Here is a 27857-nt window from a genome sequence, read left to right on the forward strand (position 1 = left end):
TGAGGTGGCGCGTGAGCTCAGGCTGGGCTCCCCTTCTGTGCACAGCGTGGCGCCCATGGGGGGACTGAGAGAGCACCTTCTGGAGCCCTCAGCTCCGCGGGTAGCCCCATGGACGTGTGCAGAGCCAGGCCGGCCATAACAAGCTCCCGCGCACTGGGTGGCTTAGAAGCCCCCCATCAAGACCAGTGGTGATGGTTCCTTCGGGCGGCTCTTTTGGAGGACCCACCCCAGGCGTCTCCCAGCCTCTGCAGATGCCGGCGATCCTGGGCTGGTCGACGCCTCCCTCGCCGTCTGCCTCCCGCCACACGCCTGTGTCCCGGGTCCCTCTTCCTGCACAGACACTTGGCACATTGCATTTACGGCCCACCCTACCCCAGCATGACCTCATCTTCATTACATCTGCAAAGGCCACATTCCCAAATAAGGTCACATTCTGAGCTCCCGGGGGTTAGGACTTCCACGTATCTTTTGGGGGGATGTTGTTTGGCCCCCAGCCACCCCCCCAGACGGTTTGCACTCCTGACTCTATCACCTCCCAGCTGCCATCACTAGGGATGAACACGCAGCTCATGGCAATGTTGGGAGATCAGCGAGTGACAGCCGAGGGGACGAGCCAAGCTTGGGGGTCAGTGGTCACCATGGGATCCTGACCCTGGGAGAGGCAGGCCACAAGAAAACTGCTTCATTGTGGGACCTTCTCAGCCCAGCTCTGGGGGCAGGAGCGGGGGTGTCCTGAGTGCTGGAGCAGAACCCAGGCCCTGTGACTCTCTGCAACCCAGTCAGGAATGCTGGGCAGGGGGTTCCCTAGGGAAAAACGCTGCACAGTCCCTCCCAGTCCTCAGGTCTGGGCAGAGGGAACGGGATGGCGGCTACAGGGCCGTGGCCTCTGGGAGCAGGGGGCAGTGCTGGTCAGGTGCTGAGTCTGCTGCGGAGCGGGGGCGGGGGGGGGGGGCAGGAACAAAGTGCTACACACGGGAGTTTAAACAAAAGAGATTTCCTCTCTCCCAGTCGGGAGGCCAGAAGCCTGGGACTGAGGTGTCGGCCTGGCTATTCCCGCTGAAGGATCTGTCCCGGGCCTCTCCCCACTCCTGGGGAGAGCAAATCCCCAGTCTTCGCTGGGCATCTCCTTGTGCGAATCTCATGCCCCGTTACCCCCGGTTCACGAGGACACCAGTCATCCTGGGTCAGGGCCCCATTCCAAGCATGACATCATCTGAACTCATAACATCTGTAATGATGCTGGTTTCAAATAAGGTCACATTCTGAGGTCCTGGAGGTTAGGACCTCCACATACGTATCTGGGGGGGATCACAGTTCAGCCCCCAACAGACTTCAGTCACTGTCCTTGGCCTGCAGGAGGCTGTGGGTTCCCGGGGGCCTGCAGGACCCATCGGAATGGGGGCACCCTTGGTTCCTGCACCCTCAACCCCGGGGTCTCCCTGCTCACAGCTCCTGTTCGCCAGCCGCACCCTGGCAACGTGGCGGCGCAGAGGGTACGCCAAGGTGACTCCAGCACCCTTCAGCCTGGGAAGTTGGCCCAGCCCAGGGCTGGCTGTTGATTTTGGAAATTGGCTGTTTGGGAACATGACATTTTTGGGGTCCAAAGCAATGGAGAAGAGAATACGCAAAAGCTGGCTAACGTTAAGATCAAAATTAAGACATGAGCATTAAGAGTCTCCACTTGCCCCGCAGGGACGGGGCAGGAGCTCTTGCTACGTGACCTCGCCCCCAACCACACGGCTATATAGACAGGCCGTGGGGCCCGGTCACCAAAGCCTGCAAGTCCCCAGCCGTCTCCAAACCCAGATAGACAGTGCCGTGGGCATGCAGCTCCTACTGCTGACCATAGGCCTGGCACTGGTCTGTGGCCTCCAGGCTCAGGAGGAAAGCCAGGAGGAGCCCCAGGAGAGGCTGCAGGAGGTGAGCACAGGAGTCCCAGGAGGCCAGGGGCTGGGGGGTCAAACCCTGAGCGAGCGTCGTGGACGGTGGGTGTCCTGCCCCTGGCTAAGGCGGAGGCCTTCTGGGGGTCGTCCAGGGAGCAGGACTGCAGGTTGGAATCATGGTCCCAGACAGCCAGATGCCCCCCATCTGAGTCTGTGCAAAAGGAAGCAGACTGAGAGTCCTGTGCTCCAGGGTCAGCCTGTCCCACGCCGCTGGGTGCCACTGCCCTTGGCAGACCACAGACAGACCCAGCCCGAGCGTCAGGAGCCTAGACCGGAGAGTCAGAGCCCAGGGCCGGAGCCTAGACACCACTCTTGGTGACTTGTAAATGAGCCGCAGGGCAAGTCCACAGTGGGGGGGCCCGTGGAGGAGTCCAAAGGCAATGATAGGGGCTGGAGCACCTGCCATGGTCTTGGAAGGCGCTCCGAGCTCAGTCCAGAAGGGAGCAAAGCATCCCCTGGGGCTGAGGGGGCAAGCGCTGGGCACGGGGTCCATGAAGCCAGAAGCCTGGACACACCGGCTGCTCCCCTGGCCCGAGAAGGGGCCGGTGCCGCACACGGGGACTGTCCTTGAATCCGCTGGCCGCACCAGCATCACAGGGCCTTCCTGGGCGCCATGGGAGCAGGCGCCTGGCACGGAGGTGGGGGGCCCGAGGAGGGCAGGGTCCAGGCCTCACCCTGTCCTCCTGCGGCCCCACGGCTGTCTAGGATCTGGCACACCGCCGCCCTGGCCTCCAATAACTCGGCTCTGATCAGGCCCGGCGGGCACGTCAGGGTTTTCATCAACACCATGAGCGTGAAGGACGGCAACCTGCACAGGGAGATCCTCACACCGAGAGCGCAGGGCGCCAGGGGCTTTGGGCGCGGCGCAGGAGCTGGGCGGACTGGGCCGGCCCCGGGGAGGGGACGGGGACACTGTTCCACAGGGGAAGCATCAGAGGTCTGATTCCAGACCCCTCACACTGTGTGACCCAGGCCACCATGCTGCCCCCTCTAGGCATGGGGTCCCAAGCACTGGGACCGGGACTTGTGCAGGTCAGGACGGGTGTGTGTGTGCACGCTGTGGGGGTTTGGGGGTGCTGCGGTCCCTGGTGCATTCCCTCAGCTGCTGCTGACAACGCAGCATCCAGGCATCCAAGGCGGCCAGAGCCTGGAGGCACAGCCCAGGAGCAAGGAGGACCAAGGTCACCTTCAAGGGGATCAAATGGATGCATTTGCCAAACTCCTAGAAGCCCACACGGAAAGCAGTGCCTGTCACCGTGGGCGAATTATACTTTCATTTAAAACGCGGAAAGGGGCAGACAGACAGAGTAAACCCACCCGCTTCTGTCTGCAGGCAGGAAGGCTGGTGCGAGAAAGTCTCCCTCACGGCGTTCAAGACTGACACCAACAAATTCAGCCTGGAGAGTGTGTGCAGGCAACGGGCCTGCTGAGGGCATGGCCCCACTCAGCGGTTGGCTCTTGGGCTTCGAGCCCCGTGACAAGGACCCGGCAGCTCCATGCCTAAGGGGTGTGCAGGCATCGGGACTCGGGCCCCCAGCCCGGCTCGCAGGGGACAGAGCCCACTCCCGCATCCAGGTGCCCACGATGCTGGGCAGGGTGCAGTGCATTGGCCCTGTGCACAGAAAGTGGACAGGTGTCCCCCCCACCCAGGTGGGCCTGCATTCACCCCACCGGGCGACCACCCATCTCCCAGCCTGCATCTCCCCGGTGTCCTCCACAGTTTGGGGACACAATGATTTCTACCTGGAGGAGGTACAGCCCAAGAGCTACCTGATTCTCTACGTGATCAACCAGTACAATGATGTGACCAGCCTGGTGGCCAACCTGATGGGTACGTGGGGTCCCCTCCAGGAAATGAGGCCCCAGAGCCACCCTCACAGTCAGGACTCAGGTCTAGCCAGCATGTGGGGAGAGGGGCCTGTTGCCCCCCTCCCAGCAGCAGAGGGCTAAACGGGTCTGGGGAGGTCAGGGACCAGACCCCGGCTGAAGGCTCCGGCCACAGCCTCGTCCTGCTCAGCCTCACCCACTGCTGCCCCAGGCCCCGCTCACATCTGCACACACTCGCTCACATGGCCCTCTCACCAGGACCATCCCAGGACCAGGGCTCAACCTCCACGCTGCTTTGGGCGAGGGGAAGAAGGGACAGTCACCACCTCCTAGGTCATCCCAAGGGAAAAAGGGGTCTCTCTCTGCTCCCCATGCCAGCCCCAATTTCCCACCAAGACACAGACTCCCCTCTCGGTCCCAGAGAGCATGGCACCCTGACACCCCCACAGCATCCGATGCCCCCAGGACCCTGCCCCCCACCCCCACGGCACCAGGCAGGCCCCACCTCCCATGTCCCCTGCAGTCCAGGACCCCAGCACATAGGAGGACTTCCTGCAGACATTCGAGTCCATCTGTGAAGACCTCGGCCTGCACAAGGATCAGATTGTGGTTCTGGACACTGACGGTGAGGCCCCCTGCTCTCCCACACCCTCGGGTCCCCTCGAGTCAGCGGCCACCCAGCGGGCAGGGGCTCACTCCAGATCACTGTGTCCCCTCAGATCACTGCCAGAGTTTCAGAGACTAGGGCCGTCAGCTCCACGCAGGTGAGTGGTGTCACCCTGGAGCTGGGCCCATGGGCTTGTCCACGGCCTGAGCTACACAGGGGGGCCTGGGAGGCGGACGGAGCCCCCACCCCGGCCCCTGAGCTGCCTTTCAGAGCCCAGGCCTGCCCCCTACCTCCTGTGCTGTCCCTTCCCCGATCCCCGCCCCTGTGCGCAGGGCCAAGAGGGGTCTCGCCTGCATGGGGACTCAGACCTGTGGGTTCGGGGCCCTCTGCTCAGCTCCCCCTCTCCCCTCCGCAAACCCTCCAGGGATTCCACCAAGAACACCCTCCCTCACTTTTGTGTGCAGCCCTGTCCAGCCCTGTGCCTGCTCCCTGCCCAGCCGGGCTCCACGGCCATACACCCCACCCAGCCCCATGCTGTGGTCCCCCCTTGCACAATAAAGGACGTTCCTTTTAAAAGATGACTGTTGGGCTGGTCAAACTTGTCCAGGGATCGTTTCTTCTGGGGCTGCAGAAACAAGCAAAGGAAAAGACGAACCATCTTCCCTAATCAGAGCGCGTGAGCAGAAGGAGCCAGAGCCCTCCCCAAAGCTAATGCCCACAGAACTCACGCACAAACTGTTGCCAAGTGACAAGGAACATGTTCATTACAGTCTCACCCTTTCAAGTGTGTGAACGTGCATCCATTAGGACTCTTGTCTTGAAATAACAGAAAATCTTACACACGCACACTTTAGCAGTACACGGACTGTGTTGGCTCTTACACATGAAAGGTGCTGAGGCAGGACTGCCTGCAGGCATGGCTGTATCAAGGGGCAGAAGAGCCATATTTCTGTCTCTTGCCTCTTCTTTCTTTCCTTGTTGGCTCCATTCTCCGGCTGCCCACACGGCTGCCAGCAGCCACAGACCACCTCCCCCTTCCTCAAGATACAGCGAAACGAGCTCATACTTCTCTCCAAAGTCCCTGCAGAGGCTTCCGCCCTGCAGCCCCAGGGCCTGCCCAGGTCCTGGCCCCTCCTGTGTTCATCTCCAAATGGAGAGAGGTGATGCTCTTATGCTTCTCAGTGGCCAGGCCTGAGTCACGTGTCTTCCCTAGAGTCAGGGGTGGGGGTGGCTTCACCCAAAGCCCACGATCTAAGAAAAGAGAGGGTGGTCCTCATGAGGACGTGCTTGGTGGGTGGGGGATGGAGGCACGAGTCCCGACTGGGTCCACACCACACGGGCTGCAACCTCTGTCTCATGCCTCCTCCTAGTGATGTGCCTACACCACCATCCCCCAAACACCCTGACCCCCAGGGCCCAACCAGGGCCCCGGTCACAGTGCCTGCTCCAGGTCCGACGGGTGGAAGATGGGGGCTCCTCTCATCAAGGGAGAGGAAAAATCTGGAGGGCCCCTCCATGAGCAAGAATGAGGGCAAGCTCCTAAGTCCACGCTCCTGGTGGGAGTGGGGCCAACGGGCCACCTGGGGATACTGCCAGTAGATGCACAAGGAGGGGCTCCAGCTCAGGAGACGGTGAGGGCTCCCCCCTCTGCTGGGACGCTGGGGCAATCCCCTCAGAGCACATGGCAAAGGCTGCCCGGCTGCCTTCCTGCAGCCAGGCCATCAGGATGAGCAAACCCGGTGGTCCTTCTGCCCTGCAGCTCTGACAAAGTCCTCCCTGTGGACTCTGCTTCGGGGCCACACCACGGGCCAGCTCCCAAAGCAGCGCACAAAGACTACAGAGAAGCAATTCACCAAAGAAAAAATTCAAATAGCCAATAAAAATACACATACGCTTAAGCTCCCTAGCAGAGAAACACTAATTGAAGCAATAAGGCAAGCTATTTGTCTACCATCAGCTCGACAAAAATTAAGGAAAACTCAACAGCAATTTACAGTATTCAGAATGAACGGCAGCTGCCGAGTTGGACACAGGCATGTTCTTTGAGCCAGAAGCCCTGCCCGAAAGGGGAAACGGTCCTACAGAATGGCCTCCACTTAGAGAAGCCAAAGCGATTCCAGGGAGCTCTCGCCGTCGCTTGAGAAGGTTCAGGCAAATGAAGACCAGGGCAAAGGAAAGAGAGGATGGTGCGCAGGGAGACAAGGCTGAGAGCTCTGAGATGAGCCGAGACCCGAAGACGGCCCCGCACTGCCCGTCCAGGAGACGAGCTGCCCAGAGGGAGCTCAGGAGGGACCGCAGCCCCACGGGGCTGGAGGAGGGTCTCAGCCGGCAGGAAAAACCAGGGCAGCAAGGACGCAGATGCGATAAAGTTATGACAAGACAAACATGAAACCAAATCAAAGATGAGACACGGCCGCTCACTTTGCATTAACGATCTTTTTTATCATTTGTCACCTATAAGGCACCATGAACTGTGACCAGAGCTTCAGAAACAGGACACGCTGGTGGGGCCTGGCAGTGGTGAGGCGCTAGGAGGGCCTCGGGCCTCTCCCCGAAAGCAGGCCAAGGCCAAGGCCGGAGGAGGTCAGGTGGACCCGCACGCCGGGTCCAGGAATATCACCAAACAAGTATTGGAGACATTGGGACCGATGCCCAGGCAGGGTGTCTGCTAACTCTCCTCCCTCAAGGGACTGACAACAAACACATCCATCTGCACAGGGCCAAGGCTACCCACGCGCACCCAAAGGATGCCAGGCCACATACAGCTTGGACCACAGTGGGAGAGGAGACCGGACGCAGCCCCCAAATCATGCCAGTGATCAAGGGTGGGGGCACTGGGGTGTGAGGCTCACTTGTGTGGACACGGTCAAGGAGAGTGAAGGGCTTTGCTCCCGGGAAGCCGGAGAACGGGAAGGGGTGGGGGTGACCCACAACAATCCCAGAGCCCCTGGGGACAGCTCGGGGGAAATGTACCGAGTCGGGCCAGGAACAGCATCCTGGGCAGGAAAGAGTGAACTAGACGGGGAGCTCCCCTGGGCCCTTGAGAAGACTGTGGAGGGTGAAGGGGTGGTTGGTCTGTGATCTAGGGTGGGGCAAGCACCTGGCTGGCCCCACCACCAATGACAGCCCGCCCTGCTGCCATGTCCCGGGTCCCGAGTCCCTTTCCCACCGCTCACAGCCCCTCCCACACCGGGAGCCAGGTTGGAAGAGCTCCCTGACTCTGTTTCCCTACACATTCCATGGCTGCCAGCCTGCCATTCATGCCCAGCTGCCTGGAGTGCTCACGGATTCCGGAGCAGGAACACGACATGCTGGGTATGGGGCAGGACGAAGCACTCGGTGTCCCCCGCAGAGCTCTGCCCCACAGGGACGGGGCACCAGCTATCGCTCTTCAAGACGAAGAAGTCAACACACTCCCCACTGGTGCTGAGAAGCTCAGCATGGATGCTGAACCTGCCCCAGGGGTAGCTGGAGCCACTGGGGAACCCCAGGCCTAGGAAGGGCTCTCTGGACCCGCCTCCTGCCATCCGGGCCCCAGGGGTCCATGCAGGGCTCAGGGCACCCCTGGGACCACGAGCAAGAACAAGGTGGGGGTGGGGACGGGGACCCATAGGCAAGAAGGGGGTGGGGACCAGAAGCCCCACAGAGGCTGGGCCCGGGCAGATGCTCCCACCCTGCATGGAGGATGCTGGGCGCTGGAGGCCACGGGCTCTGCATCCACCGGGCGACCCCTGGCCTCCGCCTCGGGCACCTCTGCCCAGCTCTGGAGGTCAGAAGTCCGAGGTCGGTCTCTGGCCAAGGGGCCAGCAGAGCCACGCTCCCTCCAGAGGCTCCCGGGAGGATCCGTTTCCTTACCTGCTTCTAGAGCGGCATTTCTGCCTTTGTGGCCCTTTCTCCTCCTTCAAGCCAGGAGCAAAGCATCGTCAAACCCCCCCCCAGACAAATTCTTCCTTTTGTGTCAAATATCCCACTGCTTCTCCATTCTACAGGCCCTTGCAGTTCCGTTTAGAGCCTAGCGAGTCATCCAGGAACACCCGCCCCAACCCCAGGATGCCCAATGCACTCCCATCCACAAAGACAACTGTTCCACGTAAGGTCACGTCCACACGGGTACCTGCCATCCCCGCAGTAACGGCAGGGACAGGGAGACAGAGCAAACACAGATACAGATGTGAGTAGGAATGACCGAGGGCGTATCCACGGAACACCACGCTCAGCACGGCACACAGAGCACCTGTCCCTCGGGGGCACGGGGCATCGATGCCCCTGGCCCACACACACCAGGGCTTGCATCACAACGTACGAGCCTCAGCACATTTCAGAGAACCGAAATCATGCAAGACGAATCCTTTTTCTCTTTTGTTGCTAAATTTTTTCCACGGAACGGTCGATCATACTGCAATTTAAGGGGGAAAAAATCAAGTTACGTACATCCAGCAGAGCTCACAGGCAGCATCTCTAAAGAACTCCAACAAATCAACAGCAAAAAGCAAACCACCCAATTAAAAAAAAAAAAAAAGGCAGCAAAGGGGAACAGGCACTTCACAAAAGAAGACGTGTATGTGCGTGGCCGACAGGTCCACGGAAAGGTGCTCAGCATCGTGAGTCATCAGAGATGCTAAGCAAAGCCAAGGTGCCCTGCCGCTTCCCACCCACAAAACAGCTAAAATTAAGGGCTGACTCATCCAAGGCTGACAACAATGTGAAGCAAGAACTCTCCAATGTGGTCGGTGGGGACGCAACGTGGCCCAGTACTTGGGGGAGTTTGGGGAGTTTTTAATAACACTGGAAGCACACCGGCTCATGACCCAGCAATTCTGCTCCTAAACATTTCAGGAAATACTTAGGCTTTATTTAGTATTTAGTACAGAGTATTTGTTTAGCATTTAGTACTATTTTGTATTTAGCACCTAAATAAATGGGATTACAAGTTACCAAAAGACCTGGACAGGTAACAGCCCAAAGCCAGAAGGAACCCAAAATGTCCACTGAGAGCAGAGCAGACGGATGACCTGCGGGCCGGCCCCGCACAGGATGCTATGTGGGGGGAAATAAACCAACACAACCCTACAGGGGACGTGGACCACAGCCGTGAGCAAGGACCCCACACACCTGCAGGTGGTTATGACATCACACACACTCACGGACACACACACACACTCCCGCTACCGGCAGGAACGTAAAATGGTGAGGCTGCCGTGGGAAACAGTGGCAGTTTCCCAACAAATGAAGTCCAGAACCACGCCGTGGCCCAGCAATTCCACTTGTGGGCAGAGCCCCCGCTAGAACTGAAAGCTGGGACTCCGACACCCACGTGTGAGCAGCATGACTCAGCACAGCCAGAGGGTAGAGACGACCCAACGCCCACGGACCGGGGAGCGGATAAACACCACACGGCATGGAAGAAGGACATTCTGACACATGCCAGGACACACAGGAGCCTTAAGCACGTTCTGCTCAGGGACATAAGCCAGCCCATGAAAGGTCAAATCCCGTAGGGCTCCATTTACGTGCGGCCCCTAGCGTGGTCGTATTCATGGAGATAGAGCGGGCGGTGGGGGCTGGGGCGGGGGACAGGGGGTGCTGCCTGGGGACAGAGTTCCAGTTTGGGAAGAGCAGAAAGTTCTGGAGACGGATGGCGGGGCCGGCTGCCCACCCCGGTGCGTGTACCCAGCACCACGGAGCTGTGTGCTTCAAACAGTTATGAGGGTGGATCTTCTGTGATGTAGATGCGACCGCAATAAAAATAAATTCGTTTCAAAAGTCACGTGGGTGAAACTTACAAACATAATATTTCACCAAAAACAACTAGATACAAAAACGTGTGCTCTGTAGGACACCATTTTTCTCAACTCCAAAAACAGACAAAAGGAAAAATAAGGTGCTAGGGACGCACGGTGGGTGGGAGGAGGTGCTCCCACTTTCTGCTTCCAGCAGGGGTGCCCGGTGGTGGGGCGGGCACGGGAAGACTAGCATCGCCTGAGACAGCTGCTTCAGCGACCAGGCTGGCTGAACCACGGGAGCCACGCTGCATCCTGGCGGTAAGTGTTCATAATGAAAAGCTAACGTCCAGCTTCTTTGCCGGACATGCCCACCAGGCCAGTGGCACTACCGCCCTGTGGGTGTGCACGTGCTTCAAGGACAGAGCAGCGTCAGAAGTCACTCTGGGAGGATGGCCGGCAAGGGCAGGGTACGTACCCCCCATCCCGAGATGCCTCACTAGAGGGGGGTTACCCAGCTGCAGACTCGAGCCCGGGCTCACGGCGGGCGGGCGGGCGACACTCGGCAGTCCTGCAGGGCAGGATGAGTGAAGGGCACCTGAGGGCTCTGGATTCCGTTCGCCCAAAAGATGGGGGGCTGGGAGAGCCCCAGGGGCTGAAAGTGCGGGGCCACTGCAGTGACCACCTGCAGGAGAGCCACGGCCAGCCCCTGGCTGAGCCCCTACCCCAGGCGTCAGCCCCCTGGGCTCCCGTGGAGCTGGGTTGTGACCCTCCGCAGCTAGCAGCTGCCCCGCGTTCCCGGTCCTGCCCCGGCACGGTGACCTCCACACGGCCTAGAAGGCAGATGATGCAGAGTGGACACATGGACACAAAGTGCGCGGCCAGCGCCCACGGATGACTGAGGTCACCTGGGCCCTGGGACAAGGACGATGACGCCAATCCCCACACCTGCCACGAGGACAAAGAACGCAAGCGTGTGACCTGCTGGTCCCAGGCCAGAGGCCTCGGAACCAGTCAGTTCCAGGAAGAGGCCACCAGGACACCAGCTCTTGTTTTTGCAAATTAGCATCTCAGGAACCTCTGCTGACGTGCCATCTGCTGCGGCCGCCCTAGGCCCCGGGGGACAGTAACTGCTGCTGGGGGCCTGGCCGGGAAGGACCTTTCTGGGAGGGGCACTCACCGTCGGGTCCCCGACGAGGATGCCCAGGCACAGAGCGGGGCGACGGGGGCTGAAGGCTCCACGTCTGGACTGCAGCTGTGCTCTGGTCTGAGACGGGGCGAGGTGCCCGTGACTTCCTTGAGGGGCCATTGACACAAGGGTGGCTGGGAGCCAGTTTTCCAGAAGCACGCTAGCCTGGCCAGGAGGCCTGCCTGGGATTGACAATGAGGATGGAGGCAGCCAGCTGAGCCGCGGAGCAAGGCAGAGACAGTGGTGGGGGCCTAACTTGTCACTGTCGCTCATGGCATGACCTTGAGTGACCTGCCCACTTCATCTCTGCATGTATAAAAACAAGAGAAAGCTCGGCGAGCCGACATGAGGGGCACGTGGGGCACGTGCAGCCCGACCCAGCACAAGCCCAGTGGGTCAGCCTCCTGGGGCCACCACACACAACTGAACTGTTCTCCCCCACCCCCAGTCTGGAGGCCAGAGAGCCAGGCCCCGGGTGTCCGCGGCACCGAGCACTTCCAAGGCTCTGATGGAGAACCTACCCCTTGCCTCTCCCGGGCTTGGTGGGGCCCGTGTCCCCGGCTTGCTGCCGCGAGCCTCCACCTCACCTGGCTCATCCCCCCGTGTCACGTGAGCCTCTGTCTCTCCACCCATCACTGGATTCAGGGCCCACCCTAATCCAGCATGATTTCATGTCAAGCCTTACCTTAATTCCATCTGCAAAGACACTTACTCCAAATAAGGTCACATTCTGAGGTTTGGATGGATATGAATTTTGGGGAGACCCTATTCAGCCCCACTCAGGAAAGCTGTGCATGCCCTATAACTCTGCCAGGAGGGGCCAGTGCTCACCTGAATGGGGGGCACAGGTGAGGGTCCTCAGCGCCCACCTGTCAGAACATGGCCATTCCTGAGCAGGGAGGACCCCAGCCCAGGCGTCCGGCAAAGGACTTTTCCTTGGCCACTTGCAGCACCTCAGCTCGGGCCCGGGCCCCCACTCTTTGCTCCTGGAGCTTCAGAGATCTTGAAGCCCAACCTGCGCCAAGTGGGCCTCCTCACCCCCATCAGGATCTCAGGGGAGTGGGAAGGAGATGGGCAACCACAGGTCACAGAGAGACACCTGGGCAGCCACTCCAAAGTTGGGGGGTAAAGACCCCAAGAAGCGAGGGGTCCTAAAGGCAGTAGCCAGTATCGTGCAAGAACACGCCCCCCAAAACGCTCTCCAAATCGAAACACAGAACCCAAGACCCTGGCCTTCCAGACTCTCAATCTGGGGAGTGTCTTGGAAGCCCAACCCCACTTCCATGGCCCTGCTCACCCCCACCCCTTCCAGGAGGCAGGGGGCCTCTCCCTGAAGGAGTAGAATGTGACCGAGTCCCCTTTCTTGCATTCAACCTCCAAGCAATGAGCCAACTGCCCTGTTTCTACCAAAAGGTCCTCTGCGAGGCATGGAGGGTGCCCCCCAACCCCAGATTCCAATTCTCCCAGTTCTGGGCATCCCCAGAGTCACTTTGCCCAAGTGACTCACAAAGACTGCTGTCCGCAAACTTTCTTTCCCTCTGCCATGCAGCCAGCAAGGTCCCAGATGGCCAGGTGACAGGACTGAGGTCACCCCCGAGGAGGCCCCTGCTGGCCCCCGCCGGCCCCCACCAGGCAAGCAGTGTGACCGAAAACAAGCTGCAGAGTTAAACCCTGGGATGCAGGATGGCCACCACCGCAGCACCCCTTCGTCCCGGGGAGGGCTGCCCGCCACTGCCTTCCTCCCCCTGGTTTGTGGGGTCAGCACCAGCACGTGCTGCCCCACGGCTGATCGCCCCTGAAATGCCTGGGTGCCCATGCTGAGCACAGCAGGGACAGTGGCAGGGGCAGCCTCGGCGATCACCCCACGAGCTCCCCGCCTCGCTCCACCTGCACCCCCAGGAGGGCTCGTGCTGCCCCCGCACGTGACCTCCCTGAGCCTGCAAACTTGCTGGGCCTTCCCCTGCACCTCTTCATTCAAAACAAAGGTAAGAGAGTGCCCACAACAGGAGGGACTCCGACGACACCCCGTGTCCTCACAGGCATGGTTGGGGGGCCCCTCTCATGCCAGCAGGCTGGGGAGGCGCCTGGCACTCCGGGGGGCTCTGGCAGGTGGTGGCTGCTCTGTGGGGTACGGGTCGCCGTGGCAGCTGTGAAATGTGAGCACCAGACGCCTCCCGCCCTCCCGAGAACAGCCAGCACCATGGTTCCGTCCCTGGACTTCGGAGTGGAGAGCGTTGGGATGCAGGGGGCCTGTGGGCACACATCTCTATGGGGACATACCTAGCAGAGCATCAGCCATGTCCAGGGGCTCTGGCAGGCCACGCAACTGGCCTTCTGAGGGCTCTAGACCCACTGACCTCCCTGCCGCAGAGCATCCGAGTTCATGCTGGTTCCCATCCTCATTACTACTGGTGTGGTCATTTTCTTTCCAGCCATTCTGAGGCGCTAGGGGCAGGGGGTGTAGAGAATCTCATATGATTTCCACTTCCCTGGTTACCAATGAGGTTGCACACCCTTCCGTGCTTTGAGCCGTCAGGTCGCCTCTTTGTCAAGTAGCGTCTTTTGCCCGTTTCTCCATCAGTGCTTTTTTGTTGCTTTGATATGTGTTCTTTATATATTCCAGAAAAGAGCCCTTGGCTGGTAATAGAGAAAATCCATCTTTGTCACCCTGTGGCTGCATTCTCACCCCTTGTCTTCCAGTGAACAGAGATTCTCCATTTCCTCACAGTTCAGCTGAGCGGGCTTTTCGCTAAGGGATCCTGCCTTTTCTGTCCCGTCTCTGCAGGCTCTTTTTCCCTGAGGCTGTAGGACGTGCTCTGCAGTCCTCCTCTGGTTCAGAGGCTTGGCCATTTACCTCTCACATCCAGATGGACAGTCCACCGTACAGGACACTCCGCTTCTTCCTGCAGACCCGCTCTCCGCCCACAACCACGTCCCTACAGCTGCAGCAACAGGTGGCTTCCTGCAGGATCCACAGAAGGGAGGCCCCGCAGGAGACGGAAGCCAGACTCTGGGGCATTTGCAGCAGCCCCTGCTGCGTCCCTCCCCAAGGCCCTGCCTGCGGCCAGCCCCACAGCAGGCCCCACAGCTGCTTCCCACTCAGCCCTCCCCTGGCTGACCCCTCCCCCACCTCCCACACCTTAGCCCCAGTCCCTTCCCTGAACTCTGCAGATCCCCCTCTGGGTGGGCCACCTGTTCCTGCCGGGACTTGCCCCCCATCCTGCCGTATGGGTGCCTTGCAGCTGCTATAATAAAGGATCACAGATGGGGCGGAGCCAGCCAAGAGCTGTGCTCTCCGCATTCTGAGGCCCGAAGGCCCCCATCCACGGTCACAGGGCGGCACACCCTCTGGAGGCTCCAGGGGGAGACTGGACCTTCTGGCCCCTTCCAGCTCTGGGGCTGCCGGCACGCCCTGGCTTGTGGCCGCAGCCTGCAACCTCTGCTTTGTCTTCTGTCCTGTGGTGGTCCTCACACCGTCTTCCAAGCGTCTGTGTCCAAACCTCCCCTCCTTATAAAGACATCAGTCACACTGGGTTGGCCACCCCGCAAAGACCCAATCTCAAAGAAGGTCACATTCTGAGGTCCCGGGGACAGAACTTTCCACCCAGCTCTGGGGCGGGACACCACTCAGCACCCTGCCGGGATTTATTTTTGTGCGGGTATAATGCAGGCCCACGCTCGTTTTCGTCCTGAAGGGCATCCAGCTTCCAGTCCTAAGAACGCTTTTACCCTGTTTCTCTGCAGGGCCCCCTCGTGGGAGGGTGTGTGTGTTTTCTTCCGCAGCTTTGCACCGATACCACAGAGACTTCATCACTAAAACTCTGCAGTAAGAACCCAAGTCTGCTGGAGCGACTTCCACCAAACTGAACGGTGGGAGCGTCTTGGCACGTGGGGACCACACGCCACGCATCCCGTTGGGATTCTGACTAGGATCCTGTGGATCCCAGCGAGAGAGTGGACATTGCAGTACTGAGACTTCTAACCCGTTGACACGGTATGTGATTTATTCAGTTCATCTAAGTATCTTCGTACTAGCTGATAGTTTTCTGGGCAGAAGGTCTGCACAATTTTTTTGTTGGATTTATTTCTGGTTACTTGATTTTTTTTCTGAATTGCAAATAAAGCCTCTTCAAGTTCCTATCCTAATTATGATTGCTCACACTCAGAAACGGTGCCTTTTGTGTACAGACCCTGGGGCCACTCGCCTTCCTGAACTCGCCAACATGACGAACTTAACCGCAGGTGATCTGCGCATGACCTCAGTAACATTCCTTGTCACCCTCTCCCCCATACTCCCTTCCATCCCCTTACAGGAAGGGCCAGTGCCGTGTCCAACACAGTGGTGACAGCGTCCACGGTCCCACCAGGGAAGTTTTCCACGCTTCACGCTCAGGCAGGACTGTTGGGGGAATCTGGCAACCCCCCTTCAAACAGATCAGTTCCTTTCTGTGTCGACAGCAGTATGAGTTTTTATCACGAATATTGCTGAGTCTCATCAGATCCCTTCCTGCCGCTAACGTGATGCTCATACGATCTTTCCCACCACTCTGCATGCGAAATACGTTGATTCTCAATAACCAACCTTGAATTTCTGGATCAAACCCTACAAGGCCTTAATACATCACCCTTTCCACATATTGCTGGGTTTATCTTATGTCTTGAGTCTGACTTGTAAGGTTTCCTTCCTCGTGACGGTCCTTGCCCGGTTCTGATATCCGCGTGGCACCACTGTCGTGAGCACAAACCACAGGGGGCAGGGGTGAGCATGGGGACCCAGCACAGTGACCGGCCTTGGTGGGGGTGCAGGCACCTGGCAGAGGTGGGGCGGGGGAGACCTCCCCGTGAACACCTCCAAGGAGCCCTGCAGCCAAGAAGTGGGCGGGTGGGTAGTCATCACTGCCACATCGACAATGAGGACGCTGGGGCTCAGGACCTGAGGCCCCCAGCCCATGGGGGACACGGTAACCTGCGCTTGCACTGGCCCGCTCTGTTCCCGTGGGCTCTGGGGGTCTCCGAGCAGACGAATTTGGCCCAGCTCAGGTCACCCTGCAGCAGGGAGGCTCTGGAAACAGGCCAGAGTGGAGACGGGGTACACCCCCGCTCAGCCCGCTGCCCACGGCCCGTTCCCATTCTCCTTGGCCCCAGGCCTCGCCTTGCTCTGCCCAGATGGGCGGTTCCAGGAGAGGCGCGGAGCAGCGAGGCATTTCCCAGAGCAGCCACGGCCCCCAGAGCCCCAGTGCGGCAGCATGGGACATGCGCGCTCCAGCCTCCTCAGATCCCCCGCCAAGGCCCTGGACACCACGACCCAGCACTCAGCCGTTCGGGTGGCAGTCACGAGGAGACGTCACGGCCGCCCAGGGCAGCCGCGTCTGGAGCTCCACGACTCGATGATCGGAGGTCGGCGCCCAGCGGGGACTCGCGGATCCTGGAAGCAGCCAGGCGCACGGCTGTGGTTCTGGGAAACCGCGTGACAGTCAGCACGGGTTGGGCAGGGGCTTTGTGGACAAATGGCCAAGTGGCCATTGTGAGGTAGTATCAACAGAGGGTCATTGTGGGCAGGAGGGAACCCGTGACAGCCGGCCACGTGGCAGAAGCCCTCTCCTGCAGCACACAAAAGGGCCAGTGCTGCAGGCTCTGGACGCCCAGGTGCCGCCAGTCACCCCTCGGCCACTCCTGCGGCACCATGAACACCCCGTGGCTGGTGCTGGTGCTAGCTCTGCTCGGGGGCCCCCACGCCCTGCACACGGGCCCCCGGGACCCCAACATCGATGAGAATATGGTAGCCGCCGCGGGCGTCGGAGCGGGAGAAGGTGGCGGCTGGGGGCAGCGGGTGGGGGACAGGCCCGGCGCCCACCAGCCCCAGCTGCTCCCTCCACACCGGCACACCCACCTCTGCTCGGCAGGTCAACGGCGACTGGTTCTCAATAGCCCAGGCTTCTGACGAACCAAAACTCCTGTGGAAGGACTCACACATGATGTTCTTCGTCCGCAAAATCCACGTAACCCTCAAGACCATAGAGTTCCATCTCTACAGGAGGTAAGTCTGGGAAGAGGGTGCCAGACAGGGCCAAGGTCTAGGGGAGCCCCGTGCCCCATCCCCGGTCGGCCCCACGGCCATGTCCCAGACACTGGAGAGCGCGGGGGACATGGTGACACAGGGCTGGGGCTTGCTGCCCTGGGATGGGACACACGTGTCCAACGTCTGGTGTGACCAAGCCCCACCCAGCTCCGTGGGCACTTCTTCTGGACGCAGAGTCCCAAGGAATCTTATCATCCTCTCCCAGGATACAGGGCATGTGTGTCCCGATTATAATGATAGCAAATAAAACAAAAAAGAAATTCCAGTACACGCTGAAATGTAAGTATAAAGGGTCAGCGTCGTCCAGCCTGTGAGCGGGGAGTCCCTGGGAGTCCCGGCGGTGTATGGCCAGGAGCTCACCTGCTGGGACGCCGCCCACACCCGGTCCTGCCCCTTCCTGGGGCCCGACTGCTCATGAGCACCAAGTTGTCTAAGGCCGTGGAGGGAAAGGAGGGCTCCCAGGGCCCAGTTCTGGCCCCATGGGGAAGCCTGCACCACCTGCCTCCCACCCCGGGCCCCAGATTCGCAGATGCTGGCCACAACATGATCTTCCTAGAGGAGGTGGACCCCTCTTCACTTCCTCATCTTCTGCATCCACAACCACTGGCACAGGAGACGGTGGTGGTGAACCTCCTCAGTAAGTGCCTTCCTCCCCCAGCCAACAGGACACAGCGGGGAGCCCGGCAGCCACAGGGTCGCGGGGGGGGGGGGGACAGGAAGTAGTAAGGTGCTAGGCCAACAGGGGGACCTAACAGGCCAGCAGCTCAGATAAGCCTCCTTTAGCATCACGGACAGTAAAGTCTGGAGAAAACCCATGCTGCGCCCCCTCCCACCTGAGCGGGGCCCCCGCGGTCTTCCTGGCCAGCCGGCCCCCAGGCTGTAGAAGCGTCTGCTTCCCCGAGGCCACCAGGGCCACGGAGACCCACAAACAAGAAAAGCAGGTAAGAGACGGGGGTCTGTGTGTTAGCTGTGACACCTCACTGCTGTCCTCAGGGACCACGGCACCCTGGGCATGACGTGGCTGCGTCCAGACACGGTGGCTGGGGAAATGTCCGTATTTAGGAACAGGCCGGCGACCTCACTCGGGCCCAGAGTTAAGGGCTGTTGTTTGGGCTCCACTGGCCAGTCTCCAGAGGCGGGCGAGGGTCAGCAGCAGAGTCATTGGCAGGGGCTCGGCCCCCTCCACCTGCTGCCCCTTCCAGCTCCGGGGGCCCCCGGCGTCCCTGAGCTCCGCCCCCATCCCCACAGGGCTTCTCCTCTGTTCTCAAGCCTCCCTTCCCTTTCCCATAAAAGAACACCTGTCACTGGTTTTCCAGCCCATCCCGAACCCAGCATCACCTCGTCCTAAGACCCTTACCACACCTGCAAAGATCCTGCTTCCAAAGCAGGTCCCATTCCCAAGTTCTGGGGACCAGGACTTGCCCACACCTTTCAGGGGGACCCAATCCAGCCACGCAGGGAGCATGAAGACGATCTGATTTAGTGCGCGGCCCCATGCTGGGCCCCCAGACGTACAGGGCCAGTGGGGTGAGGTCCGAATGTCCAGGAGAAACTGGCCACACCCAGGCCGGGAGTTCCGGCTCAGCACTCAGCGTGCAGTGGGGCGGGGAGCGGGGGGACGGACTGCCGGCCCCGGAGCAGGGCGATGTTTGGGGAGGGCGAGGAGCGGCTCACCAGCCAGGCGCGCAGGCACCACCGCCCCCTCCTGCTGCTTGCTTCTGCTTTGCGGGCGCTGGGTTCTTGGGGCTGGGGCCGCAGGGCAGGGGGCAGCGAACTTTCACCTGTGCCCCCACGGTGCTTCCCAAACACGTCTGGGTCGCTCTGCTGGCCTTGAAACAAGCCAAGCACCAGACACCGGCCCCTTATCCTGACGTGCAGTAAACAAGGCATCACTGGCAGGAACAGCAAGGACCGGGGCTCCGAGGATAGGCCGGACCCCACCCAAGGGCCGGGTGTCACTCTGTGGGGCCCCCTGCCTCCTCTCCGGCCTGGCATGGGGCCCTCTGGGCACACCCCTCCCACTCTGGTCACAGCAGCTCGTCCCCACAACCCTGCCCGCACCCTGAAAATCCAGGGCCGTCTCCAAGCTCGCAGAACCCCACTGCCCATTGTCCCAAATGACCTGCCAGAGGGACAGCCCCTATTGCTGTGTCTGCAGGCCGGACCCCTACCGCGAGCTGTGACGTCATGCAGAAATTTAGGAATGACTGCAAAAGCCACGGGATTAGCCCGGCCAACATCATCAACCTGACCCGAACGGGTAAGCGCCCGCCCCCACCCCAGACCCGGAGGCTGGAAGGGCACGGCTCAGACCCCCGCTCAGCAACCCGCACTCCTCTTCACAGACCACTGCCTGTGTGCCCGACAGTAGGCAGGCCGCTGGGCCCAGGTGAGTGACCTCTGACCCTGCAGGGGCACAGGGACCCCCCAAGGCCGGGGTGATGAGGGGCAAGTGCTGCTGCACACACACTGAGCCCTGGCTACGCCAGCCGTGGGGTGCAGCTGGGGGCTGACGGCGTGGACTCAAGCTGCTGGTTCTGCTGGGCAGGACCAAGGTGGGGATGCCCACAGGGCCCCCCAAACGCTGACGGGGGCAGGGCCAGCCTGGGGCACTGGGGGGCCTGCCGAGAGGCTCAGGGCCAGTCTGGAGGAGGAGGGAAATGGCCGAGCGGAGCAGGGATGAGGTCCTGCTCACAGACAGACCTCCCCAGCCCCCGACCCGGGGGCAGAGCCCAGGGCAGTGCGGGATCCGCCCCAGCCGTCCCCACCCCTGAACCCACCCTGCCGCCTCTCACTCACAGGAGCTGCCCCCTCGAAGGACCAAAAGTTCACAGTTGACCCAAGCAGCCCTTCAACTGTTCCCATCCCCCCAGGAAGCTCCCCGTTCCTGGAGACCTTTCCTGGTGTGTCCAATAAAGGATTGCCGCTCCGAGACTGAGTGTGCTCTGTGGGGGGGCTCTGACTGGTGACCACACGGGGCCAGGGCCGCAGGGGTCAGAGATGGGAACCCTCCCCTCCTGGTGAGCCAAGCTCACCACAGGCTCACGTCCACACGGTGGGGGGAAGCTGCTAGGGGTTCCCAGGGTGCCGTTCAGAAGGGACGACCGCACACAACACAGGGAGTCAGCGAGGCCAGACCCCAGGGCAACCTGGTCTCCTCAGTCCCGGGGCTTCCCACCTGGCAGGGACAGAAGTAAGTCTCGCGGGGGCAGAGCCAGCGAGCAGCGCCAATCCAGGTTGGTCCCGGCGTAGGAGCCCCTTCTGGCCACACATGTGTATGTCTGCTAAACGATGGTGGCGGACACCCTGGGGGCAGGGACAGCCAACTGGGCAGGCAGCAGGAGATGCTGCCCGCTGCATCTTCCTCCTCCCTGAGTTGTGCAGGCCTGGCAGGTGCGTGCCCGCCGCCCCCTCTGATGCACACCTAAGGCCCCCAGGCTCCCCTCCACTGGCGCCCAGCTGCACGCAGACTCCCTGCCCCATAGCGGACAGGCCTGTCCTCCCCCAGGGCCACCACCCCTGAGCCATCCATCAAGCCCACCCCCCGGCCGAGACCAGGGGGCTCCTGCCAGCGGCCAAGAGTCCCTCGAGGGAGTCTCTCGGGGCAGGCCATACCGTCCAGCACCAAGGCCTGCGTCAGCCTTGCATGAAGGGGAGCTGTCTGTGCTGGCAGTCAGAAGAGGGGGCCTCCCACCCCCGTAGTTGGGATGAGGCTCCCAGCCCCCGGGACCCACCCCCAGGCCACCCCCAGCACACAGGGGTCCTCCCTGCCCGGCCCCCTCTGCGCTCCCCACCCCAGCCTCCTCCATCAGAAGCCCACGCCCCCACCTGCACCCACCAAGGGCCTTTCCAGCTCATCTCTTCCAGCAAGACCCAACAGCGGAGCCACCTCCTCAGCCCCAGCCGTGCGGTGGCTGCCCGCCTCAGTGGCCCCAGGCCTCGGGTCCCCAGCAGGTCAACAACTCCATCCTCTCCTGCTTCCCCCCGTCCAGGGGCAACGAGTTCCTTCTCCTTGGCTCCCCAGACCCCCGGCTGTTCCCACATCCCACCTCTGCATCTCTTCTCTCACCAATGCTCATCCTGGGGTAGCGCTGACCCCTGGCCCACCCTATGACGCCTGTCTGGGTCACGGTCTGGGGGCACCTGTCTCCTCGCTCCTCCTCATGCCAGCCAAGCTGCCCTCACCCCCAGCCCCACCTGCTACCCTCCAGGACAGGCCCAGCCCATCTTGCCCCCACAACTCGAACGCCCTGCCAGCACACAGAGAGAGGAGCAGGAAGGGTGGAGGGACCAGTCTGTCATCCTCTGAGCAAAGGGCATGGGACCTGGCTGTGAGCACACCTGGAGGCCCCCTTTCAGCCATGAGCACCCCATCATGCTCAGGTGATGGGCTGGGGGACAGCAGGGCCCACTGGGGGATGACGAAGTGTCCTGACTGCCAGTGAACAAGGGCGGGGCTGGAGCTGTGCCGAGCAGGTTTCTGGCTCCCTTAGGTCTGTATGGGGGAGTGGGGGGGGACAGTGAGTCCTGGCCAGTCAAGCGAGGGTCCCCGGAGGATTTCCTCTCGCTCACTCATTGGTCACCTGGGATGGGAGATGGAGGACATGCCTGTCCTGCCAAGAGAAGATCAGAGCCTGGGGGAAAAGGAGGGGCCCCGGGACGTCACCTCCTCCCCAGCAGTGGAGCACCCAGTCCTCCAGCAGGACCCATGTGGCCAGGGGACTAGACGAGGTCACTGAGCAGAACTGAACACCTCGCCCCAGACCCCAGTGCATGGTGACCACACTGGCCATGAGGCCCATGGAGCAAGAGGAGCAGTGGGGAAAGGCAGGGGGATGGAGAGGAAAGTGGGCAGGGGGAGGGGAGGGCTGAGGGTTAGCGGTCAGCGCTCAGCCCAACGGCCGGCTCTCACCAAGCCGTGGGCACAGCCCCTCCAAGATGTCTCAAGCCAAGGGGAGTGTGGGCTGAGGGTGTGGCCTGGGGGTGTCCGGGGTCCTGCGGGGCCGTGTCCCTTCTGTGTGTCCTACTTCCAGGCAAACCTCGTGGTGGGGGCAGTGGGGAGGGAAGCTGGTCACCTTGAGAGCTGGGGGGGAAGTTGTGCTGAAGCCCCCCAGCCAGCCCCAAATCCCCAGAGCAAGCCCGAAGTCACCAGCCAACGGCTTTCCAAACCCACCCTCAAGCACACGCAGGTAGGAGTGTGCCACCGCCTAGAGCTGAATTCGGGTCACAAAGGGCTGGAGAACAGGACGATGGATGAGAAACAGGCTGTCCCCTGGGCCCTACAGCTCCTTCCAGCTCCAACCAAGCCCCCAGCAGGCCCAGCGGCAGCCCCTCTCCCCTCCCGCTCACCTGGGGGCTCTGCCATCGAGCCCTGCCTGCCCCTCCCCTGCATGTCACTATCTGCAGGAGGAAAGCCAGGCCCCAGCCAGCTCGGGGATGGGGCTCTGTGCCCACACTCCTACGGCCTGTGGAGCAGGGGCCGTGGGACCACGTGGCCCCGGCAGGGGTGAATGCTGGTTCCAGGGCACCCTCCTCCCACTGAGGGAGGCGGGAGGAGCAGACATTGTTGGTCGCCCACTGCTCTTACCCCCAAGCCCACACCAGGCCTCCAAGTGCCCCCTCCGGGGGCTCAAGATGAGGCAGGCCTGCCGCCTGAGACAGGGCCTCGTCCCCCCCTTGCCAAGGGACAGCCTGGGGCTGGGCAGGGTCTCATCTCTGTTCTCCAGGGCCTCGGCCGGGGCTCCTGATCTCCCTCACTGGGTGCTGACCTGAGGTCAGTGTGGGGGTGGGGAGCATAAGTGGCCAGCCGGGGGCTCAGAGCCAGACTGTTCTAGGTCAGCTTGACCAGAGGCAGCTGCGGTTTCCACGGAGCCCTGCAGCGAACCCCAGCAGAGACAGACCTGCTCCCAAGTGGGGCTCAGCAATTCCACCCCAGGTCCCCCTCTGGGCACAGGGAGCCAGAAACTCACAGGGGCAGGACCCAGGCGCTTGCCTCGGCCCTGACACGGCAGCCACGCAGCGGGGTCACCCACAGCAGGGTTCAGGGTGCTGGGCTGACGGCAGGGCCCCTGCAGCGTCCCACCCTGCCAAGGGGAGGCACAGGCCTACACTCGAGAACCACACACAATCACGCGTGTGTGCACACCAGCACCAATGCCCACAAACGCATGCACACGAGCAGCACAGACGTCCTGAGCACCGGGGTCTAGGGCAATAGCCGCCCCCGTGGGCACCTGGCCTCCCCCAGGTTCCCTCCCCGCAGCCGCTGCCTGGCTCCCCTCCAGCCCCACCGAGGGCTCACGCTGCCAGCGCTTCAACCCCACACCAGCTGCTCCTCACCCGTTTGTAGTGCCTCACAGAATGAATGGAACTTTCAGGCTGCGGAGATGGAAATGCGTGCAAGTGCGGGGAGGCAACCTGGGCAGGGGGCTCAGGACTCACAGTCAGGAGAACCTACTCTGCTGGGGAGAAAAAAACCCCTGGCTCCTGGAGCACTTGCTGGCCTGGAGGGTCACGGGGGTGTCTGGAGCCCAGCGTCTCCAGAAGGGGATGAGCAGAAGCATAGTGAGGCCCCGGCCAGCCGGGGGCACAGACGGACACCCGCCTTTGCTGTGGCTGCAAAGTGGTGAGATGCAGGGCAGGGTCAGCCGCACTCGACCATGGGGGCTTGGGATGCTCCTCCCGGTAACCCAGGCCTTCCCCAGATCCCAGCGGTCAGCAGCAGCTGGGACTGGAGCTGTGCCTGCCAGGAGAAGGGTCCAGATGCTGACACCAAGTGGCCTCTGCCCCAGGCCCCCCCACGGCCCCTGAGAGGGAAGTGCAGAGGTCCCCACCTCGAAAGCGGAGGCCAGCCCTTCCCTCGGGGCCCTGGCTGCGTTGGAGAGCACCATGGCCTCCCCCGACAGACCCCTGGGCCGTGAGAGCCGCACAGCCCAGACCAGCCTCGTGAGAGGTGGTGAGGGGTGAGAGGTGTGAGAGGTGGGGTCCGACGCCTGCTTCTCCGGGGAGCAGGCTAGGAACACAGAACTCTCAGCCCCCGGAGCCCGCCCCAGGCTGCAGGGCTATTTAGGGAGTCCGCAAGGCCAAGAACGTCGCAGAAACAAAACCCTAGGCAGGTGCCCGCGCTCTGAGAGGAAGCGGTGCCATCTGCCCAGTGAATGGCGCTGATTACAGAAGCTCCGGAAGTCCCGCTTTCTGCAGGAGCGCCGCCCTGCCTTTAATCCTCGGCCTCCACCCGCTGCGGCCCCCCAGCCTCGCCACAGCAGAGCACAGGGGCCGCCCAAACCCAAAAGAAGCCGCCCAGCACCCCACACAGACACGTGAGACACGGGCCCTCCCTGCTGACTAGCAGGGGAAGAAATCGGGGAAGATACTGTCCACCTCCTCCCGCAGGGCCAGGCTGGGGCAGCCCACATCCGAGCCCCATGGCTCCAGGGGGCCGTCCGGGAGCTCCTGGGAGCCAGGCTCGGGGTCTGTCAGGAAGCCTGGCTCTGCCCTGTCCAGCAGGCTGCTCCTGGCTGTGCTCCGAGAAGGGGCACTGGCACCTCTGCCCTCCAGAGACCCTGGAAGCAGATGGGACACATCAGCCTGGGTGCCTGGGCCGGGCACAGTAGGGTCAAGGTGCAGAACAGGCCCACCTCCGTCCTGCCCGGCTTGGAAGCCCTTGGCTCCCGAGGGCCATGACAGGTGGGCGAGCCCACTCCTGCTGGCCCTGCTCGAGACCCAGGAGAACCCATCAGAGCACGACACAATGCCGTTTCACAAAACACTAATCTCACAAACATTCTGCTCATCTCCCATCCAGGTGCCCTTGCAGGGAAGTTTAGAGAAAAGCACAGACCCCGAGTAGCAGAGAAGACACAACCAGCTCCACACACCACGCTCACAGACACTCCACACGCACACACGTCCCCTTGTGTTCCCCACCCCGACCCTGAAGACCACCAGCGGGGAGAAAATAGGGGCTCAGAAACAGATAGCAGGACCTTGGTGTGAGCCTGCTCACATCTCCCCGTTAATCCCAGCCAGCTGCCCAGCCCCTTATCCAGATTGGCTGAGGCCCCAAGGCCTGGCCCTCATCACTCACCCAGCCACCAGTCGGGACCGGCGTTCAGCAAGTAGGACGTCCCGTCTTCCACGTCACATCCCGACACGGACCTGAATAGGACCAGAAGACTTCACCCTGAGTGATCCCAGGTGAACCCACTCCTCGAACCTCAAGAGGAAGGTGCAGAACCTCAAAGGTGGCTTCAGGTTCAGGATGAACGGGGTGCCCCTCCCTTCCCGCCAGAGCCTGAGCCTGCCCACTGAGGACGGACTGGCCCATCCCCCTACCTCTGCTGGGTCCCCCCCCACCCCCTGCCTCTGCCACGCTCCCTTCCCACGCCCCAGCTGGTGCACGCTCACGAAACACAAACTCGTTTACTATCAGCCAAAACACAAACCAGCGAGGAACATGACAACGTTTTCGGAAATGCGTCAGAAAGCCACATGGCGGCGTCTGGCTCAAAACGGGCCTGGGCTGGCAGCTGGAGCCCAGCCACAGTGAGGGAGGGGGACAGACTTCCCAGGGGTGGGGGCGGGCAAAGCGTGAGCAGAACTGGAAGGAGGTGTGTGGGACTGCTGTAAACGCCCAGCAGGGCACCCACCTGGCGTCCAGTGTCACGACACAGTCGGCCCCCTCCGCTGGGGTCCCAGCCTGGCCCAGGCAGCTCTGAGCCTCTTCGCTCACCAGGGGGGAGGGTGGCTGCCACAAACGGGGAGGCCAGGGTGGGGGCAGCCTCAGCGCCTTGGAGGGACTTGGGCCTGGGGGTTGGGACAGCAGGCTGCAGGGCTCTACGGCAGAAATGAGATGCGGGTCGGCCTTCCCCACACGGGCAGCAGCCCTCGGCCCCTGCCTGCTGTCCCCGGCACAGGGACAAAAAAGCTCAGAAGCAGGAGGCAGACAGATGACCCGGAGATGGACACCCAGGGCTGCAGTGCTGGGCACCTGGGGCCACGGAAGCTTCTCAGAGAAAACACCTGCTTGGCCTCAGATCAGCCCTTGGGGCTCAGATCTGGAACCCCACCCCATCTGCCCACAGTCCCTACCCCAGCCTCCTCCCTCAGATCTAGCTCCCTGCCACGTGACCTCTGCACCCTCACACCCTGCCCGTGGCTCCCAAAGTTCTCTGGAGGCCCCAGCTCCACCGCCAGCCCTGGTGACAGCAAGCCCCCTCCCCTGCTCCATGGGCACGTTCGGGCAATCAGAAGGCATCCTTGGCTCCCGGGGCAGTCACGTGCATGGGGCCTAAAGGCCCTCCCAGCCATTCGTGCCCAAGGAGTGACAGATAGCTAGGGTGCGGGGTCCAGCACGAGGCAGAGGCAGTCATCAGCAATGCCCTGCGGGCTTGGCTGGCACAGGACAAGGGCCCTGCCCGTGCAGAGCCCACAACTCACTGGATTACAGAAGGATCAGGAGAGCACCAAGAAGCCCAAGCTGTGTGGGGGCTGCTCAAGAGAGCCGGGCACAACAGTGGCCAGCAGCAGGCACGAGGACGGGACCCGGGGACCCCTAGAGGCCCAAGGTGAAGGAGGACTGGGGGCCTGTCCTTGGGGAACAGAAGCTCAGACCCTGCTCCCTGGCAGAGAACAGAACAACAAGGACAGGCCAAGAACGGCCCCCCGCCTGCAGCTGAGAAGCCCAGGGCACCTCAGCTGTACCCCTGCCCCTGGTGGCGCCGTTAACCTGTGTTTACCACAGCTGAGGGCAGCACGGAGTCCCCGAGGTTCACCTTGACACGCAGGCGCGTCACGATGAGAGAACCACAACAGGTGTCCAACCCTTATTGATAAACAGACCCCCACCCCCATGCCATCCTACAGCGCGCCCCTGTCCCCTCTCTGGCGAGAACACCGACTCCATCCGCGCTGGGACCCGCCCTTGCTTACCAGGGAGGGCTGGCGGCCCCTCCGGCCCCTCGGCCACCCCTGACGGGGCCTCGCCCTCGCCTGCGCCCGCGGTCACACAGCCGGGAGGAGCCCGTGGCCTAGTGACACAAAGACAGAGGGGGAGCCTGAACGGTCTGCGTCTGCTGCCCCCGCGGGCTCCCCAGCCACCCAGGGGACACTAACACAGTCAGGCCACAGGCTCCCGCGCCGCAGTCTGGGGGCCCTGCAGCGCTCGGACGCGACGCGGCCTGCTGCGTAACATCCCTCTGCCACTCGCACCACGTCTCCTTGGAAGGACCAAGAACCTAAAATGGAAACAAATAACCTAAACGACAACGGTCAAGCAACGCACACGGGAAACCAGGCTGTCGGCTGTCACGGGCTGCCCTGCAGGGGTCCAAGAGGCTCAGCCTGAGCGCAGACCCCAGCCCGGAAAAGCAGAACAGGGAATGGAGGGGATGTGAGGGACAGAAGTGGGGACCGAGATGGTTCCCGGGGCCTCCCGCGGACAGCTGGAACCGGCAGAAGCAGAGAACGCCAGCCGAAATCACAGCCACCCTGG

At 61.8% G+C, this 27857-nt stretch overlaps 2 protein-coding genes across 2 annotated transcripts; both read left to right on the forward strand.

Annotated features, from left to right (window-relative positions):
- Positions 1-1824: 1824 nt before the first annotated feature.
- Positions 1825-4515, forward strand: LOC110581276 (minor allergen Can f 2-like). Its single transcript, XM_021691054.1, is given in 6 exon segments — positions 1825-1949; positions 2649-2778; positions 3281-3347; positions 3664-3774; positions 4294-4395; positions 4490-4515. Coding segments are annotated over 6 exon segments (561 nt in total).
- A 12454-nt stretch (positions 4516-16969) lies between these two features.
- LOC110581278 (uterocalin-like) lies at positions 16970-20303 on the forward strand. Its single transcript, XM_021691055.1, has 5 exons — positions 16970-17065; positions 17190-17323; positions 17887-18002; positions 19524-19625; positions 20239-20303. Exons 1-5 carry the CDS (start codon positions 16970-16972, stop codon positions 20301-20303), a joined length of 513 nt encoding a protein of 170 aa, XP_021546730.1.
- Positions 20304-27857: the final 7554 nt, after the last annotated feature.

Source organism: Neomonachus schauinslandi, chromosome 13, assembly GCF_002201575.2.
Source record: "Neomonachus schauinslandi chromosome 13, ASM220157v2, whole genome shotgun sequence".
NCBI classification, from domain to species: Eukaryota; Metazoa; Chordata; class Mammalia; order Carnivora; family Phocidae; genus Neomonachus; species Neomonachus schauinslandi.